This window comes from Pleurodeles waltl, chromosome 1_2, assembly GCF_031143425.1.
Source record: "Pleurodeles waltl isolate 20211129_DDA chromosome 1_2, aPleWal1.hap1.20221129, whole genome shotgun sequence".
In the NCBI taxonomy this organism is placed as follows: Eukaryota; Metazoa; Chordata; class Amphibia; order Caudata; family Salamandridae; genus Pleurodeles; species Pleurodeles waltl.
This window is the reverse complement of record NC_090437.1, coordinates 1022967187-1022987326: the sequence shown is the minus strand read 5'-3', so window position 1 is coordinate 1022987326 and position 20140 is coordinate 1022967187. Positions and strand designations below refer to the sequence as shown.

Sequence of the window (20140 nt, the reverse complement as noted above, 5' to 3'; positions counted from 1 at the left end):
CATACCACCCCTTTGAGACGTATTAAATTGGTAATATCATCCAGAGGGTAGTATTTTTAACTCACCTAGACCCCACCACTTTTGTCCCTTACTAGTATGCACATTGTTGAAACCAACGGTGCTCCCACGTAGTCCGTCGGTTGCAGCACACCTCGTTCTGCAGCAGAACGAGAAGAAAGCCAATGATGAAGCATGCCATCAAGGGGTCACCCTGGTGGATGAGGGTTTTTCAAACAAAAATACTTTTTTTCTCCCTGTGGAAGTTTATTTTCCGGGCTGGGTCTTTATGTATGTTTACTGAAGCTTTAAGGGGACAGACCCAGTCCCTCTAAAACCTCCTTCTCCCCTTTAGTTAGTATAAACAGGTCCTTAGCCTTTACATATGGCCACGGAACACAACCATTTTTCAGTGTTTGTAGTGTCCAACCTCACTGCATAATAGACCTAAGTTGACTCTGTCCATGTTGTAGAGATGACATGTCAGTTTGCATAATGTCAGTTGCAGAAGAAACGTTGTTGTTGAGAGTGTAGATGCGGTCAGACAAGGTGTTAACCTCATTATCTACAACGGCTAATGCTTTCTGTACGTTTTCTTGATTTATTTGCCATAAGCGGGCTGCAGCTTCTTGTTGTGAAAGTTTCCAAATTTAATTGTAAATTGCACATAAGAAGCGCTTTTTACGTTGTCTTCTGGGGCCTAACAGAAAGTCTTGTAAGTCTGTGTTATTAACAAGGAGACTGAGGTGTTATACATCGTCTAGTGAGGCATAATTTCCCACACTGTATGTTGTCACAATACCATAATGTTCAGATGACACATAGCGAGGGTCCCCTCGTGGAGTTTACAAAATGTGCACGACTACCATTTGTGTCCATATGCCTCAGTAACCACCCGCCAGGACGTGAAAGTGTTGTGTTGAAAGTTCCATTTTGGACCCACTGATCGAGCTTTTCTTCTGTTGCAATAATGTATTTTTTGCCATTTGGAAACTTTTGCAGGAGTAGGAATACTGGGCACATTTAACGCTTTAATTTTTGTCAAGCCTAAACAACTTGTCTGCTGCACTCATTTAAAATATCATTTGTAAATGTATCGTGCAAGCTTCCCTTGCCAATATTTAGTTCCCCAAACACTCTTTAAGTCAATCAACTTCATCCAATGTTCATATTGTCCATAAGTCCCAATTAGCGGGGTAGGACAATGTTCCCATTGTGTGTAATTCAAAATAGTCTTTCTGGTATTTGCTCTATGAATGAAATGATGTCCATAATAATTGTAACCTAACATATCCCCATAATTTTTTGTTTGGTGAATGTCTTCACTTTCAAATACAGTAAAGTGCTCTAATTCAAATAATATAGAATCAACAGTTTTTACATCCCAGTTATCAGAAACAACCCAAGGTATTATTTCATCATTTAAAAGAAAGTTTAAAAACATATGGTATTTTCAGAACTTGCGTTGGACCGAATATATAAAAAGATACTTTATCCCAAACAATCCCATCGGGAACTTTTATAGCTGAAATGTTCACTAGGGACAAGTCTCAACAGACCTTATGAGAAGAAAAATGTGTTTTTAGGACTTCGTCCACCAGTTCAACTGCAGAGCATTCAGTAAGGTAATGACCATGTATCTGTAAGAAAAAGACGATGACAAACCCAACCCAAAGAAGAAAGGCAAGTACAGATAATAAAGGCCACAGATAGTTCCATGAATGAATGAGATAGTTATCTTTAAGCCAATTTATCTGCTTATGTGCTCTTGACGATGGTGTCACAGAAGAAGTGGATGAGTCAAAGGAGGAATCATCTTGATTGGCAAAATATCTGGAAGCAGTTTGTACAAAAGCTGGAATTGCCTTTGGAAGTGGAGAGGTAACAGAAGTCTCTCTCGGTTGTTCGTAGTAGACAATGCCATCCGTTTGAGTTGCATTTCAGTAGTAGTGCTCATTACTTTGGTATTTTCTTGTCACAGATGAAGATAGTGGTGTAGGAAAAGTCCCCTCTTTTAGGCTTGGTTCACCTTTTATTTGCTGATAAACGTCACAGCAAAGGACATATTGTTTTGTCTGTTTGTATAGACCTAGCCACCAATAACCTTTCTGCAGTAAAGAAATAGTAGCTGCCAAACCTTCATGGGCAGAGGCAACTCCATCATGTGCCGCTTTTAATCACTCAGATCTTTGATTTTGGTTTGGGATCACACGATCACCCACCCCTGGTATTGTTACTAGGGCAGTGTTTAGGCTAGTTATACTGTAGGGATGTTTGGCAGGATATGCCTTTGATAATGGCTTACCATCAGCTGTAGCTTTCACAGCAACAAGTGTTTCATAATCCAACCTCATTCGTGAACAAGTTATTTCAGCAACAGAAGCCACAGCTACTGCTGAACTGGCCACTTCATCAGCCAAGGTATTGCCTGCAACATGTTGATGTACTAATGTATGCACGACAGGGGCATTCAGTAGCGTTTTCTTCAGACCCGCTACTTTCCCCCACAGTAACCTGTGTTTGGTGTTGCCTTTTGAATCTCTGAACACATTCTGACGCCAGTAATGTGGATATTCATTGAAGGAGTGGACACATTAGTATGAATCACAGACTATCACTGTTAGTTCCTCTGGATCCATGTGTTCCAGTGCCAGGACCAGAGCCTTTTCTAGTTGTGCAGTGCAGTCCCCTAAAGTCTGAGTGTAAGTGTTGTGTGGATGGAATTTACCATCTTTCATGTAGGAACTCACAGCTGCCCAAGCTGCAGAGTATTGATGTTTTGTGCCTATGGCTGGTTGGGCTGATCCATCAGTGTAAATCATTTTTTGATATTGGTCAATTGGCAAAGTGTTTGCCGGTACTGGATATTCCATTTCGTATTCAAGGAATTCTTGAGTTTGTAATTTAGTCTTCATCAGTGGCTGTCAAAGATGTTACCCATTGAATCCAATGTGGATTAAATGCTTTTGCGTTAACAAGGCTAACCTTTGTGACAGCCTCAAGGGCTGGGATCAGAGAAACAACAATGCGTTTCCCCTGAACCATAGGTCTCTTTTAAATGACAGCTATCTGAACAGCAGTCAGAATCTTTTCTTGGAAGCAAAGCGTTGTTCAGCTATGGAGTACAAGTGTGATTTGTATGCAATAAGGACGGTATCGCCCTCATTAACTGTTACATAGGTGAAACCGATGGCACCAGCAATTACTCTGATGACCAACTGTGTCTTGTTGTCCCTTGTGTGTAAATGTTTTGCTGCAAGCATGTCTTGTTGTAATGCTCTGAGAATGCATTTGTTCAACTGTCCAGGATTCGCTTGAAATGTAGGGTGTATTAGATCATTTAATGGTTTAATATGTGGTGTATAATCTGGAATGTAAATTCTGCCAAAGTTAAAAAAAAAAAATTAAAAAAAAAAGACTGGAGCTTTTTTATGGTGTTTTGTGGTTGCAATTGTGCACACTTTTCTAGAAAGTGGGGCGCAAGGCTTTTGCCTTTATCTGATAGCTCCTATCCCAAAAGTAGGACCCTGAGAGGCAATTTTTGTTTTCTTAAAATTAAATTTGTAGCAGCATTCGGCAAATCCCAGCAATACCGGCCATCCATTTTAGGTGGTGAATCAAATCATCATCGGTTAGGTAGATGTCATCAACATAGGACAATGCCTCAGGGACAATGTCGTGTAAAGTGGAAGTCACGTGAGCTAAAACCCCTGTGAAAGCTTTGAAACCTTTTTCTGCAAGTCTATAAAATGCTGTTAGATCCCTGCTTTCAGCACTGTATTTTGGCAGAAGAAGCCATTGGACATAATCTAATGTCGTTTTGTATTTTTTGTGCTCTATATTTAGAGTGCTGTGCTGTGAGTTTTGAATAGCAGATGTGCGTGTATGACTGTTGGTGTGGCATTTCGTGCCGAAATAGCTGCCAGCTTCTTTTTGAATTGGGGTTTTTGTTGTGGAAGTTTCTCTTCTATTTTTAAATGAAATTTCTGCTGAGCTTTGTGAATCTTTTTTAATTTACACACCCTCTGTTCGTTGTTTTGATTGCTCACTAAGCTTATCCAGTGAGTCCTGAAGAGAAAGAGATTGGGGTGCATCTGTATATCGATATCTATCAGGAGTTTTTATATTATCCCTATTTCTTAAATTGTAAGGTTTCTCAGGGGTCTCAGATTGTGGAAATTCTCCCCAGTATTTTTTAACTGTTTGTTGTTGTTGTTAATCCCAATGTTTTTTTTAGAACCCTCAGTCTCTAGCTTGGTAGATTCCTTATTGGATTTACTTTGTAACTGTGGGTTACTTGTTCTGGATCCCAAACTATCCTGACCTATACGCGAATGGGGTTCAGCAATAATTTTAGGCAGCCTGCGTTTTTGATCCTGAACAGCCCCGTATTCAGCTTGAATTTGTTTAAGCACTTCCACCAGATTGACAAGTGTTGGTGTACCGTGTGCTGTAGTGTAGAGCATGACAAATACTGTGCCCCAAGTGTTGCAGTTGTCCACTGTTGGAACCATGCCAAATTGCAAGCACATAGTGAGAATTCTGTATTTATCTGCAGGTCTCATATGGGGGGAAAAACAGCTTCAAGCGCGTTTTTTTGATTTTTTTATAGCTAACCAGAACGGAATTTCTCCACATTTTGTGGGTACTTCACCCATGATTGAGTGCACCGTCTGAGGGTTGATGCCTGGTGTGACTGGCTCTCATTATACTAAATGAAACTGCTGGATTTAGGTGGCAGGACCACAAGTCTGTGGTGAACTGAGTCAAATGCCACACCGTGTGTCCACTGTCAGCCTAACCCTTACGGCCAGCTAGCAGTACCTCACCAGCACCTGAAAGTGGCGGTAATTTGTGGCAGTCGTGTGCATGACATTCTGATTTCTCAGGGAACACATGCAAAGAAAAACTAAAGCAGAAATCGGTTCAATATATTTGATTAAATCAACTGAGTTCTTGATAAAATAGCAAGTACTACAGTGATTACTATGATAAAACAGAATAATAGCAATGCGGTCACAAGGAAAGTGAAACACAAGAAGAGTCCCACCATCGTGTCAGTGATAAGTGTCAGGATTCCTACCTACGCCGCCAAGGTACTACTAGAGCACAGCAGTGTTAGCCCTAATCTCCCCTTCAGAATCCCTAGGAAAACACCATCTCCCATACCTGAAAATGATAGTAGTGGTCTGAACGACAGAGCTGTTGGTCTACTGAGAGTCCTCTCACATGTAAATGAAAAGACGCCAAGACTCAGCAGACAGCTGCAGTGAAGCATACAATTCTTTGGCTGGAACTCTCCCTCTTACGCATTAAGGGCAGAGGGATGTGTTCTAATAAAACAGCTGGTGTTCTGAGCAACCTGTCCTAATCTAAGAACACGTATGTTTCTCGTGAAGTAACAAAGATTGCGGTGCTCCACTTTGTACTCGCAACATATTGGAGACAACCTTGAGCAAAGCACAGAACGAGAAGGTCAGAGTAAATAGAATGAAAACAGTTTCTGTGCTAAGTGTATGAGATAAAAGAAAATGAAACATCACAGAAGGGAGCTTCTGCTCAGAAAATAAAATTGATTGTTACTAGGCTATAGGGCACAAGCTGCAGGCCTGTGGCTAAAATAACATGCTCATAAAAACTACTTAAATAACATCCCAACTCTCAGCAACTCCTGTGATGTGGGCATTCCTCTTTGCTGTGCAGTTGAGGCCTCCTTGCGACTCCCTGTGCCTGCTGCCAGAAGGTCCTGCTGGGGGCTTCATCGATCCTTGCTGGCTCTTGCGTGCTGAAGGCTGGCCCTGACCTACCTTCCAAGGTTGGGTCACCTGGACCTTGCTGGTCCCCACAAATCCTGCAAACTCTGTGCAATGCTTCCCTGCATTTGCCAAGGCTTGTTGGTGGCTCCGCTGACGTCTCTGCAGTTTGATGACCAGCATGGGCGTGGGACAGCTTGTGGACGACTGCTGGGATCTTCCTGTATCGATGGGACTCCACAGCTGCACTTCTTCCACCATCCAACAGGAAAGCATCTCAGAAGGGCGGGCATTGCCCTCCTGCACCATCAGGGCACCTCTGGTTGCTGTGGACTCTGTCCCCAATTTCCCCTCTTTCCTTAGGTCCTCTTCTTCAGGGATCCACGCCTGGGTTCCACTGACCTGTTCCATTGGTCACTACAGCAGCTGGACAACCGAGGTTCCCATTGACTTCCACAAGGCATTGCAACACAACTTCACCCCTGTTCACCTGGGCTCCCTGGTATACGTACACCACTGTTCTGGATATCCACTGGTGGGGTCACTATCCGACCTCCTTTTGTCCTCTAGGCACCAGGGATTTTTTTTTTGTTTGTTATGTTTTATTTTTTTATATGTGGGGAGCTACCCCTTAGGCAAGGGTCGCTCCCCTGGAGGCAAAATTATCTTTGGTCCATTTCTGCCCCCCTTGGAAGCAGATCGCCCTATTTTTATTTTTATTAGGCCAATCTGCCCCCGGGGGGGGGGGCAGAAACCACTAGACACCAGGGATTTTTATTTTTTTGCAAACATTTCACGCAAGGGGAGCAACATCTTAGGCAAGGGTCGTTCTCCTGGGGAGGAAATTTATTTTAGGCCATTTCTGCCTCCCTTGGGGGCAGAGCTGCCTATTTTTATTAGGCCGATCTGCCTCCAAGGGGGGTAGAATCCACTAGGCACCAGTGATTTTTTTTTTTTTGGCGCCAATTTCACGCAAGGGGAGCGACCGCTTAGGCAAGGGTCGCTCCCCTTGGGGGTCAAATTTATTTTAGGTCATTTCTGCTCCCCTTGGGGGCAGATCGGCCTATTTCTATTAGGCCGATCTGCCCCTGGGGGGCAGAAACCACTTCGGCACTAGGGATTGGTGGGTGGGTGGGTGTTTTGTTTGGGGGGGGGGCAGCCCCTTGGGCAAGGGTCGATCCCCATGGGGGCACATGACTGTTGGCCATATCTGCCCCCCTTGGGGGCAGATCGGCTTATTTTTGGAAGGCCCATCTGCCCCCAAGAGGGGCAGAAAGCCCACCAGAGAAGATTTGTTTTTCAAAATAAGAGGGTGGAGGTATGGCCATACCCCCACTGCAAATAAATGGGGCCAAAGTTGTTCTGCCCACCAGTGGGCAGATGGGGCAATTACCCCCGATCTACACCCCAGGGGCAGGAAGTCAACTAAATGCCAGGGAATAAAAAAATAAAAATAAATGAATAGTGGGGTGGTGGCTCCCAACCAGTATGGGCATGGTTATGCCCCCACCCCAACTGAAGGGGGTAACAGTCTCAGCTCTCCCCCGCACACTAAAACATCTTATCCCATGGCAAGCAAGTGGACATTTGATTATTTGGGGTTTTGGTTTTACATTTGGGCCATGAGAGCTTGGCTAACTCTCAAAATCGTCCCCCTTGGAATGGTGAGGGCTGCACTTTTTGGACTTTGGGACGCTGCCATGTAGAAAAATCCACAAGGCCTAGACACATCTGAAAACTAAACATCTGGGTGAGTCCAGGGTGGTGTGCTTCACATGCACCCGCACCATTTTCTTACCCACAATGCCCTGGAAACCATCCCACATTTTTGTGATGGAACTTACCGGAATCTGCAGGAATCCACAAAATTCCTACCACCCAGCATTGTCTCATCTATACCGATAGAAATTCTGCCCCACTTGTCAGCCTAAAAATGTTTTTTTCCAAACTGCCCTTTTGGACCCGCTTTGGTTCCCCCTCAATTTTGACATGTTTTTGGGTCTTCCCTGTCACAGGCACTTGGCCCATCTACACAAGTGAGGTATCATTTTTACCGGGAGACTGAGGGGAATGTTGGGTGGTAGGAAATTTGTCCCTGTGCGGTGATCCCACACAGAAATGTGGGAACATTTTTTTTTTTTTTTTTTTTTTAAAGCTAAATTTGAGTTTTGCTGAGGATTCTGGGTAAGAAAACACTGGGGTATCCATGCAGGTCACACCTCCCTGGACTCCCTCAGGTGTCTAGTTTTCAGAAATGTCTGGGTTTGGTAGGTTTCCCTGTATGGCTGCTGAGTCCAGGACCAAGAACGCGGGTGCCCCCGCAAAAACAGGTAGTTTTGTATTTGATCATTTTGATGCAAAGGATTCTGGGTAACAGTGGCTTGTGGCTTCTCTCAGATTCCATAACTCTCGGTCACCGAAATGTGAGGAAAAAGTGTTTTTTTTAGCCAAATTTTGAGGTTTGCAAAGGATTCTGGGTAACAGAACCTGGTGAGAACCCCACAAGTCACCCCGTCTTGGATTCCCGTAGGTCTCTAGTTTAAAAAAATGCACAGGTTTGTAGGTTTCCCTAGGTGCCGGCTGAGCTAGAGGCCAAAATCCACAGGTAGGCACTTTGCAAAAAACACCTCTATTTTCTGTGGAAAAATGTGATGTGTCCACGTTGTGTTTTGGGGCATTTCCTGTCGCTAGGCCTACCCACACAAGTGAGGTACTATTTTTATCGGGAGACTTGGGGGAACATAGAGTAGCAAAACAAGTGTTATTGCCCCTTGTCTTTCTCTACATTTTTTTTCCTTCCAAATATAAGACTGTGTGTAAAAAAGACGTCTATTTGAAAAATGCCCTGTAATTCACATGCTAGTATGGGCACCCCTGAATTCAGAGACATGCAAATAACCACTGCTCCTCAACACCTTATCCTGTGCCCATTTTGGAAATACAAAGCTTTTCTTGATACCTATTTTTGACTCTTTATATTTCAGCAAATGATTTGCTGTTTACCCGGTATAGAATGAAAACCCACTGCAAGGTGCAGCTCATTTATTGGCTCTGGGTACCTATGGTTCTTACAACCTACAAGCCCTATATATCCCCGCAACCAGAAGAGTCCAGCGGACGTAACAGTATATTGCTTTCAAAAATCTGACATTGCAGGAAAAAGTTAGAGTAAAACGTAGAGGAAAATGGTTGTTTTTTTTCACCTAAATTTCAATATTTCTTTATTTCAGTTGTTATTTTCTGCAGGAAACCCTTGTAGGATCTACACAAATTACCCATTGCTGAATTCAGAATTTTGTCTACTTTTCAAAAATGTTTTCTGATTCAAGTCTGGCTGTTCCTGAAAGCTGGTGATTTTAGCACCGCAAACCCTTTGTTGATGCCATTTTCAGGGAAAAATACACAATCCTTCTTCTGCAGCCCTTTTTTCCCATTTTTAAAAAAAAAAAAGAAAAAAGAGTGAAAGTTTCTATGTTGGCTAATTTCTTGGCCTCCTTCAGGGGAACCCACAAAGTCTGGGTACCTCTAGAATCCCTAGGATGTTGGGAAAAAAGGACGCAAATTTGGCGTGGGTAGCTTATGTGGACAAAAAGTTATGAGGGCCTAAGCGAGAACTATTCCAAATAGGCACAAAAAGGCCTGGCACAGGAGGGGGGAAAAGGGCTGGCAGCGAAGGGGTTAATGAAGCCCTTACTGATGTCCTACGGGGGCCTGGTGCAAACCTAGCACAGGGGCTCCCCTGAACAGAACAATTGCACGCCACCATAGACCCGCTCCAAATGACCCTGACCCAATTTTCCTGATGCAACCCCTGAGAGCTTGGTTATCCAAGCCTGTACGTTCCCAGGTGCATCCCCTTCCGCACCCCCTGATAGATAATCCCAGTGGCTGGTTCAACTTGGGAAGAAGATGTTTTTTCCCTCCAGCATGGCATTGCCGTCCGTGAACACTTCATGCCTTTTGGACCGAAACACCCACACTTTATGGGACACAGTTGCTGCCATGGGTCCCGTAGGGTCATTATCTCCCAAGTTGTTGCTGATGGGAGAGATGCAGCGAAGTTCACAATACAATGTGGGCTGGATACGCCAGACTCACTAGGCAGATTGGTTGGATCGACGGTGTCCTTGGGGCATTTCCATATACCTGTCCTGCCTGCCCACAGGTATTACTTGCGGATTGCGGTAGGCCACGAGCATTACAGTTTACCTGCGGGTGTTCACCAAGGTGATGGCGGTGGTCACAGTTCATCTGCACAGGTCAGAGGTTTCATTCTTCCTCTACCTCGACGACTGGCTGTTGAAGGCAGGTTGGCCCCATGCTTCCGTCTTTCACCTCCAGACTACGGCGGACTTCCTGCATTCGCTGGGGTTCACTATAAACTTGCAGAAGGTACACCTGACTCTCTCTCTCTTGGATGCTCCCTTTAATCACAGCTGTTCTGGACACTATGCTCGGGAGGATTAGCCCAAAACTGCACAGAGTCCAGGATATTTGGGCTATAATACCGATGTTTCAGCCTCTATCCTAGATTTTGGTGAGATTGAATCTGAGGCTGCTGGGCTTCATGGCGTCCTGCATCCTGCTGGTGACACATGACAGATGGCGGATGTGGGCTCTGCAGTGGGACCTGAAGTTCAAGAGAGCACAGCATCAGGGGAATCTCTACGACATGGTCCTGATTTTGGAGGGAACTGTGCAAAATCTACAGTGGTGGCTCTCGAACCGCAATTGCTTCAGAGGCACATCCCTCTCCCCTCCCCAACCAGATCTGACAGTAATGACAGATGCGTCACTCCTGGGATGGTGCGGCCACATGGGAGTATCGGAGATCAGAGGCGTCTGGTCTCCAACGGAGTCCGGGTTTCACATCAGTGTTTTGAAACTCAGGGCAATCAGACTGGCATTGAAAGCATTCCTTCCTCCTCTCAAAGAGAAAGTAGTGAAGGTGTTCACAGATAACACTACTGCCATGTGGTACTGCAACAAGCATGGCAAGGTGGGGAAATGGACCCTGTGTCAGGAGGCAGTGCATCTCTGGACATGGCTGGAACATCAGGGCATTTCCCTGGTAGTTCAACACCTGGTGGTTCAACATCTGGTGGGCTCTCTGAAGGCCAGAGTGGACAAACTCTGCTGACCATGCCTGGTAGATCACGAATGGCGTCTCCACCTAGAGGTGGTGCAAGGTCTCTTTCAGCAGTGAGGAGAGCCTTGGTTATATCTGTTTGCTCCCGCAGAAAATGCGCAATGTCAGCAGTTTTGTGTGTTAGAGTTTCCAAAGCAGCACTAGTTCGGCAACACTTTTCACCCCGAGCTATTGAACATGGCCATCGAAACGCTGATCAGACTGCCCCTTTGGGAGGATCTTCTGTCGCAGCAGCAGTGGAGGGTACTCCACCTGAAACTGTCCAGTCTCCACCTTCTTGTGTGGAGATTGAGCGACAGTAGTTGACAGAAGTCTGTAACGTTTTTGGCAGCCAGGCGTCCCTCCACTAAAACGGTATGCGCCTGTCGATGGAACAAATTTGTGGCATGGTGCACAGACTAGTCTGTTGACTCCCTTTCTGCCCCTGTTTCTGATGTCCTCTTGTTTATACTTTCTTTGGCCCAGCAGGGCTGTGCTTTAGACACGGTCAAAGGTTATTTGTCTGCTATCTCTGCGTTTCTGAGATTACCTGACCAACCCTGTAGGTTAAAGTCTCCTATAGTTAGTAGGTTCCTTAAGGGTCTACCCATGTTTCCTCCATCACCATTCATCATGTCCCAATGGGATTTAAATTTGGTTCTGACATTGCTTATGTATGCCCCTTTTGAGCCTCTTCACAATTGTCCTCTCAGTCTGCTAACATTAAAACAAGCATTTGCAATGCAGTGGGTCTTGCATTTGCTTGATTTAGAACTATTAGAGTTGTAAACTCCTAACCGGACTTTTCTTGAACACATAAACTGAAAATGCAAACATCATGAGTGTACCTCGCCATATCGCTAGCTCCACAGATTGTACTTGTGCTCTGTCATAATACCACACCCAGGAGGATTACACATTGCCTCCTGAATCAACTGTCTCGCCTGTCAGCCTACATTCTTCCCTCTGGTCTCCCCACCGCTGCTTCTTTTACCCATCCCTTTATTTCACACCTCCCCTGAACTAGACAAAATCAGTGTTTTATAGAATACAATATTGGTGAAAAACTTTCTTGCATGGCTACTGTTTGTTTTTTCTTCTGCTATTATAACATCACTAAAGTATTATTTGTTTTTTTTAATATGGCCAAGGACTGCTGTGCTTAATTGCATTTGTTATAGCAGGCATATGCCTGCCATCTTTATGCGGCAGAATGTTGTCTTTTTTTCAACATGTATTCTTTTAATTTATATTGCGTTTTTGTGTGGGATTTATTGTAATTGTCTCTGGGTGAAAGTAAAAGTAGTTCATGAAATGGCAAACTGGCGAGTACTTTTACTCCTCATTTGCTTACCATGGCGTTGTACAGCATAATTGTTTAACTTCAAAGACAGTAATGAACATGTTTTCCCATTAAATCTTTCTGTACCTTTGTCCACAGAATGCAGTAATAGTGGCCTTGTCTTCAAAGTCGTGGGATGTAGAGACTGCGACAGAACTGCTTCTGAGCAACTGAGATGTGGAAATAGCCACTTCTATAGTCCAGCTTGCCCCGCCGGAAGAGCACCACCATCTGTTATTTTTAGAATTCTGCATAGGTTCCCTTTTAAAAATGACACTCTTACCTGATAATGCTATCCTAGGCACTATTGGAGACTGAGAAACTGCTCTGTAAATAAAGCTCATTAAACGTCTGTGTAAATTTAAAAAGGGGAAATACTTTAATTTTTTTCTTACTAAATATTGTAAAAAGAAATGAGCAAAGTGAAACAGTTGAAAATATGCATTCTTTAATGTTTTGCAGTGTCTGGGATTCCAGGAGGTAGCTCCAGGTTTTTGGTTTACTGATCTTAATTACTTGAGTACCATTCTGAGTGTTCGCGTTATCAAATTACTGCCTTCACTCATTAAATAGCCTACTATTTTTAATATGGATCCTATGTGCCTGTGGATTTGCATGCTTGTACTTTTAGTAAACCTGGTCTGGCAGGTGTATGAACAGTATACCATTTTAAGTCAAATGTCCATGTAGATTACTTTTTTCTGTAAAGTTGATGTTTGCACATGGTTTGAAATGGTCGACTGTTCGCACCCTAATCCTTACCAGTCCTGTGTGTGTGGAAAGCTGCTCCACTCTTCCCTCAAACAAAGCCAATACATCACTCAGTTTGTTTTCTCTTCATTTTGTCTGTGCCATTTACAGTAGCCCAACTGTTAATTTTAGGTCTGTTTGGAGAACAATGACACAATTGTGGAATCTTTCCATAGCACCCGCTAGACGTTTGGTTGGTTTGAAAATTGAGCAACTGAAATAAAAAAAGATTGTTAGTCCGCTGCTTTTTTTTTTTTTTTTTTTTTTTTTGCTTTTTCACCAGTCAAATCAATAAAGAAGTTAGAGACTGCAGTAAAAATACAAGGACATTTGTATTTGGACAAGAGAAATCTGGTACATTGAAAAGATTGCCCTTTCAAGATAAAGCTTTCCTCCATTACAAGTACAGTACTTGCTGTGATGCAGTCATCGTTTTGTTTAGCAGTGTTTGGCTTTCTGACATTGGATTGCTCGCCGAGTACTAAAATATTCACTCGTTTATGGAGGCTGTTGTGTTTCTCTATTGCTGTACATACTGGAAGTGCACATAAGAACTAGAACTGTGTTCTAAATTAACTTACTTTAAAATTGATGTTTCTGAGAAGCAGAATGGAAATCTTACGTTTTCCGTGTACATAGTGGGACTTTCTATTCATATTAAAAAGACATTGCATCCTGAATTGAAAGATTTGAGAGTTATTAGCACTATGTTTGGGAACACTCTAAAGACCTGTTAAATTTGCAGCACCTGTTACATATAAATATGCAGGCTTGACATGACATGTCAGCTGCGATGCATGCTGTGACATAGACTTAAAGAATTGAAGATGCATCCATGTTTCATTGCAGACACGTTGTTTGATAATTAAACTAAGTACTCCATTTTTCAACTAATTATGTCCTATACGTTACCAGTTTGTTTTATTTGTGGCGTACAAGAACAGTGTCAAAGACTGAGGGTATATTTGTGTCAGTTTTTACACCATTGTACGATTTAGCCATGTGGGTGTTCTCTGTTTTATTTGGAAATGTTGATAATAGTGTATGCTTTTTCATTCTAATGCTCACATTATGTCTGAAGCATAAACAATGATGTTTTGCTACTGCTGGTCTTTAGAATGTTTTGCTCTATTTTTGTTTTCTATGCCCATCTTTCTTAATCACGTTTTGTAGAAAACATTGTTCCCCTGTCGGTGAACTCTGTAAAAAAGGAACAACATGAACCGAAGACTGTTGGGCACTACTACATTTAAGTGCATTTTCATTATGTGGTGCTCAGACACTTTGAGAGAGTTGTGGAGCAGTGTGACCGCTGCACAGCATGACTAAGATTGTTTTGTTTTCAATTAAAAAAAGCGCTATACAAGTTTTTTTTTTTTTTTAAGCTGATTCAGGAAGTTTTTAGGAAAATATAGCGTTATGACACTGCAAGTACTGGCTGCGTTATAGAGCTCTTTTTTTTCTTATGACGGGTGCGTGAAGTGGGCATTACTGACAACTTTGGGGTGGGAGGGAAGAGGCAACATGTACAACAGGGGTGTGGGGGATGAAGAATCACAATTATAATTAACTTTTTCCTTTTTTATTAACCTCTAGTCTGAGGTACTGCTGCATCGTTTTGTAGTTCTCCTGTAGTTTATCAATTGCAATTTCAGGAATGAGACAATAAGTGCGTGCCCCTCTTTGTGACATCAACCTAGGACCATGCTCCGGTGAGGAGCGTAGCATTTAAATCGCTTGTAGCTGCCAAAATGAGACTTGTATAGAGACTGTGGATGAGTCTAACTTTTCGCCGAAAGCTTTTTGTACCCGTATTGTCATATAGGTTAGATTCACTATACATGCCGAAGTCTACCAGATTTCAAGGAGGGCTTATGCTCAACATTGATGTGGACCTGCGGACCTGCTCCATTTGAACATAAGGTGGCGGGCCTTGCTTGAGCCAGCAAGTGTCAGGTTAACCGTGCAACCACAAATGTGCCAGGGAATATTGTCTGCTTATGATAGATATCTTGGCAAATTTGAGTGTACACCCTTCACTGGCTAAAACAACCTTGGATCTTCAGAAAGAACTGTTTGACTAGTACAGTGGGAAATGTCCTGGTCAATACAAACTTGGAAAGGAAGTGCATTTCATTGCTGAGCTACAGTGGCTAGTTTCTACTTTGTCGGACATTAACACACAATTTAGTGGTCACAATCCATACTCTATCTTGTTTATCCAGTATTGGATCTTTCATAGATTCACATGCTTGAATCTTTCCCGCCGTCGAAGTGAGAGTACCACGGTATCCTACAAAGCAGTACATCATCATCATAATAACCGTAGAGTCTACAATATAGGCAGGCCTAAATTTGGTTGTCTGTCCATGTCATTTTTTTTTTTAATGGCCCAAACTTGAACCATAACCAGTCGGGCAACAGCACCCTCTAGAAATCTCCCAAGAGAAGCTCCCTTCCTCAGATTTTCACCGCACGTTGAGTGTGAAGGAAGTCTCCCTGAGCTCTGCTCAGTTCTTTTCACAGTTTTCTTCGGAGAAGGTTTGGACTTTCCTTATTTCCAAATGATGCCTGATTCTAAAGGCCTCTTTCGTCCCTGTAAGACCTGTGGGGAAAAAAGTTCATGTGGATGATCAACATAAAAACTGTATCTGTTGCCTTCATCCTACTCATAAGGCAAAGAAATGCAGAAGGCAGATTATTATTGTGGCTACAGAAAACTAAAGCTCAGAAAACATCATCTGATGAGGACAGTGTTCCTAAATCTCACAATAGGGCTAGATCTATTGAGGGAACTTCGGAAGAGAGCTGGAAGTCCCTCAAAATTCATCATCCTTTTACGGACTCAAAAAAGAGAGAAAAGGAAAAACAACCCTCTTCAGAAGTAGCTTCATTTGCTCTATCTACCCCCTGTAAGCCACTGAAACAAAAGGTGCAAACATTTCCTGTTGTTTTGCCATCCACGATGAAGTCACCGTCGACAGCAACATCGTTGACGACCACCGTCGTCACTGTATCGCTGACTAGACCATCCATGTCGACAACAACATTTTCCACACTGGTGTCAATTTCATCTGCAAAACCCTCTGAGACATCTAGGACTTCGCCAACGGCACCGTCGACAGCATCACCATTGGTGACGCTCCCATCGTCGACACTCTCATTGACGCTTCCTTCGTCGACGCTCCTGTCATCGATGCCTCCATCGACGACATCCCCATTGTCGACTCTCCCACCATCGACCATCGTGGACTGTTTCACTGTTGACGGTTCCACCATCGCTAGTATTACCTTCGACAGGGTTAGGATTTACCATAAACCCACCATGGCTTATGGGGCAAACATTTCACCTCTTCTTCCAAGTCACCTTTTGGACATGGAGGACTCGGATGATGATGGACCTTTTGGACAGGCTCATAGTCCCTCTGAGCTCCATGTCAAATATCAGGAAGAAGAAGAGGAAGACTAATATTATGAGGATGATCAAGGACAGCAGGGAGGGATATTATCATACACCCTCTACTCAGAAATATGCTGAACACCACTATTATCTGGGCTACCATTGTCCACAAGACCAGACAGTTATGCCTTGTTCGCTTATAGAGGATCTTCAGAATATGCTTGCGGATTACAGGCGGCGTTTTCCGCCACAGGCGGAGGTGCCACCATCTGCTCCGCCAAGTACAGCTTCTGTTCCACCACCAGAGATTCTACCTCTAATAACACCCAGGATGACGCCGCCACCACACGCTGTTCCTCCGCCTAGGGATGATCATTCCACATCGGAGGATGACATGAGAGGAAGGCGAATTACCATCTCAGCATGACGGATGGCAGGATTATGTTATTCCTACTCCATCTCCTCCTCAAAACCCTTCAGCTGATTCCCCTCCTGAAGACATTGGGGGGTTTCATTCAATTATGGAAAGGACAGCAGAGAGGTTTCATCTACCCATCACAGTGAAGGATTCTGATTGCTTCTTGTATGATTTTAAGGACCAAGCACGGAAATCAGTAAGGTCTATTCCTGTTATTGACCACTTATGGCAGAAGGGTGTCAAGATTATGAAGAATCCAGCTATGGTGCCAGTGGTTCTGCTACGGATTGAAAGAAATACAGGGCTCCAGATGATGCTCCTGCATGTCTCACGGGGCACCCTCGGCCAGACTCTGTGATATCACAGACTGCACAGAGACGTTCTAACCCTAGCTATCCTTGCTCACTATGATAGGCAGATGTGGTCAGATATCAAACCTATGGTTGATCTCATCCCTGATGAGCAGAGGCAGGAAGCAAAAAAGATCTTGCAGGAAGGAGAGTGAGCCTCTTCTGAGATCATTGATAATGCCATGGACATAGCTTCAACTAGTTTTTGGCAATTAGCAGGCACTGCAGGTCTGAGGGGCCAGGGCTGGCTGAAAGCCACTTCATTTCGACCTGAAGTAAAAAATAAAAGATTTTGGATATGGCATACGATGGAGACATGCTTTTTGGTAAACATATAGATGAAGCCCTTCTTGCCATTAAAACGGAAACTGACACTGCTAAGTCCCTTGGTTCTTTGCAGTATAGAAAAATACCTTTCTGAGGGGCAAGGGGGTGGGGCCCTTTATCCTATAGAGAATCTTATTTCCGTTCCCAGCAGTTTCATCCGTCCCAGCAATACAGACCATCACAGTCATATCACCAACCAACTATGGCTGGTTTCTCTAGGCAGGGTGCCCATCGGAAGTCTTCGCATCAGCCCAGAGACACAGGACGCAAGCCATGACCCAGTAGAAGAACCAGCTACTCACCTGTTCCAGCATCAAGTAGGGGCAAACATATCCAAATATCTCCACGATTGGAAAACTATCGCCTCAGACCAATGGGTGTCGGACATAGTGAATTCTACGGTGTGGCCATAAGCCACTAACAGGCTGACAATCACCTTCACACCCTCCCTCCCCCACACACCCACCAAAAGGAGCGCACTCCCCTCATCTTCTTTTATTGAAAAAAGAGGTCAGATTGATGCTTATCAAAGGAGCAATAGAAGAAGTTCCAATGGTTCAGAGAGGGAAAGGATTCTATTCCCATTTTTTCCTGGTGCAAAAGAAAACAGGTGAATGGAGACCTATTCTAGATCTTCGGCATTTCGACAAGTACCTCCGCAAACAAACTTTCAGAATGATCACTCTTTCAGACATATTAAACCTCCTGAACAGCGGGGACTATATGGCATCCCTAGACTTGGATGAAGCTTATTTTCATATCCCTATCCATTCCAAACATTGCAGATATCTCCGATTCACAGTGGCTGGTACTCCCTATTAGTTCAGAGTCCTTCCCTTTGGGTTTGGATCAGCTCATTGCATATTCACCAAGTGTTGGCTCCAGTAGCAGCTGTTCTCAGGAAGCAAGGTCACTAGGTCTTTCCATTTATAGACGATTGGCTTCTGAAGGCGTCCACTACGCAAGGACTTTAGCGGCGACAAAAGATTGCATAACACTTTTTCAAAGACTAGGGCTCACACTCAATGTCAAGAAATCTTGCACAACACCCACTCAGAGGATGACTTTTCTCGGAGCTATCCTGGACACACAGCTGAACAAAGCTTTCCTGACACAGGAACGGCAGGATCGCCTAGCATCTCTGGCCCAAATCATATCAAAAAGAGGGTTTGTTTCAGTGAGGTTGTATAAATCGCTCCTGGGTATGATATCTTCCACCATCAGCCTGGTACCAAATGCACATCTCAAATGAGACCGTTGCAGACCGAATTGCAGGCTCAGTGGAATTAATCGCAAGGTTCGTTCGAGGATCACATTCTGGTTACCCCAACAATGGTTAAGGCATTGAGCTGGTGGGCTTACCAGTCTCATCTTTCTCAAGGCCTCACATTCAAGTCTGTTAGTCCCTCAATTTATAATTACCAGGGACGCTTCCATGGAAGGATGGGGAGGGCATCGCCAAGATCTGCAAATCCAGGGGAAATGGTCAAGCCACAAAAGGCTGATGCATATCAACAGCCTAGAACGCAAAGCTGCCTTCTTCACGTTGCAAGCTTTCCTCCCGAGGATAAAAGGGTCTCGAGTGTTGGTGCGGACAGACACCACAGCCAGCATGTTTTATATAAACAAACAGGGAGGCACGAGGTCTTTAACACTTTTACAGGAAGCTCAGCTACTATGGGACTGGCTTACAAAACACAACATTTCTCTGACAGCCGAGCATGTTCCAGGAGTGTGCAACCCGCTGGCGGACGCACTCAGCAGGACCAACAGCGAGTGTCACGAATGGGATCTGAATCAAGCTCAACTGGACAAAATATTGGCAACATGGAGGTAGCCAACTCTAGGCTTATTCACAACGAACGACAATACCATATGCCGATTTTACGCAAGTTGGTATCCCCTCCCAGGGTCCTGGGGAAATGCCCTTTTGATGCTATGGTCCGGGATCTGTGCATATGCTTCGTCCCCCCCAATTCATCCCATAGATTCCAAAGGTCATAGCCAAAATTAAGAGGTAACCTTGTAGCCTAATACTAATCGCTCCTAAATGGCCCCGGCAATGCTGGTACATGGAGCTTCTATTATCGGAAGCCGTGCCAATATGTCTCCCTCCAACTTCAATGCTACTGTCAATGCATCATGGGAGATTCTACATCCAGATCAGATGTAATTGCATTTGCATGCATGGCTCCTGAATTCCTTGAATTTCAACCTCTAAAAATAACACCAGCATGTAGAGGTATACTGTCTAAAGTATGAGCAGACCGTACCAACAAAACGTATTGATTCCAATGGAAGCGGTTCTGTTGGTGCCAGCAACACAACTTACAACCTTATGAGGCCTCTCCAGAGCAAATTTTACCATACCTGTTACTGCTGGCAGAATCTGGCCTTATGCATTCTTCAGTAACTGCATTTGGCAGCAATTTCGACATACAGACGTTCTTCAGACACGGCTTCACTTTGCTCGTCGCGTCTTATTAAACAGTTCATGAGAGGTTTATTCAGAGATTTTCCTCCAGTAACATTGCCTCCTAAATGGCACCTTAATGTTGTACTCTCACAACTAATGAATCATCCATTTGAACCCTACGGTTATTATGATTAGGATTATGGTGATGTACTGCTTTATAGGAGACCGTGGGACTCCCACCTCGACGACGTGAAAGAGT

General features: G+C 43.9%; 1 protein-coding gene across 2 annotated transcripts in view; it reads left to right on the top strand.

The window, feature by feature from the left end:
* Nucleotides 1-13864, top strand: part of UBE2K (ubiquitin conjugating enzyme E2 K) — a 164450-nt gene extending 150586 nt beyond the window's left edge. The window contains exon 7 of one of the 2 annotated variants that reach the window (XM_069202022.1): nucleotides 12320-13864. In XM_069202022.1, the coding sequence (XP_069058123.1) occupies nucleotides 12320-12394 (75 nt within the window). In that variant the 3' untranslated portion in view covers nucleotides 12395-13864. The remainder of the gene's footprint in view (nucleotides 1-12319) is intronic. The other variant, XM_069202025.1, reaches the window with a different exon arrangement.
* Nucleotides 13865-20140: the final 6276 nt, after the last annotated feature.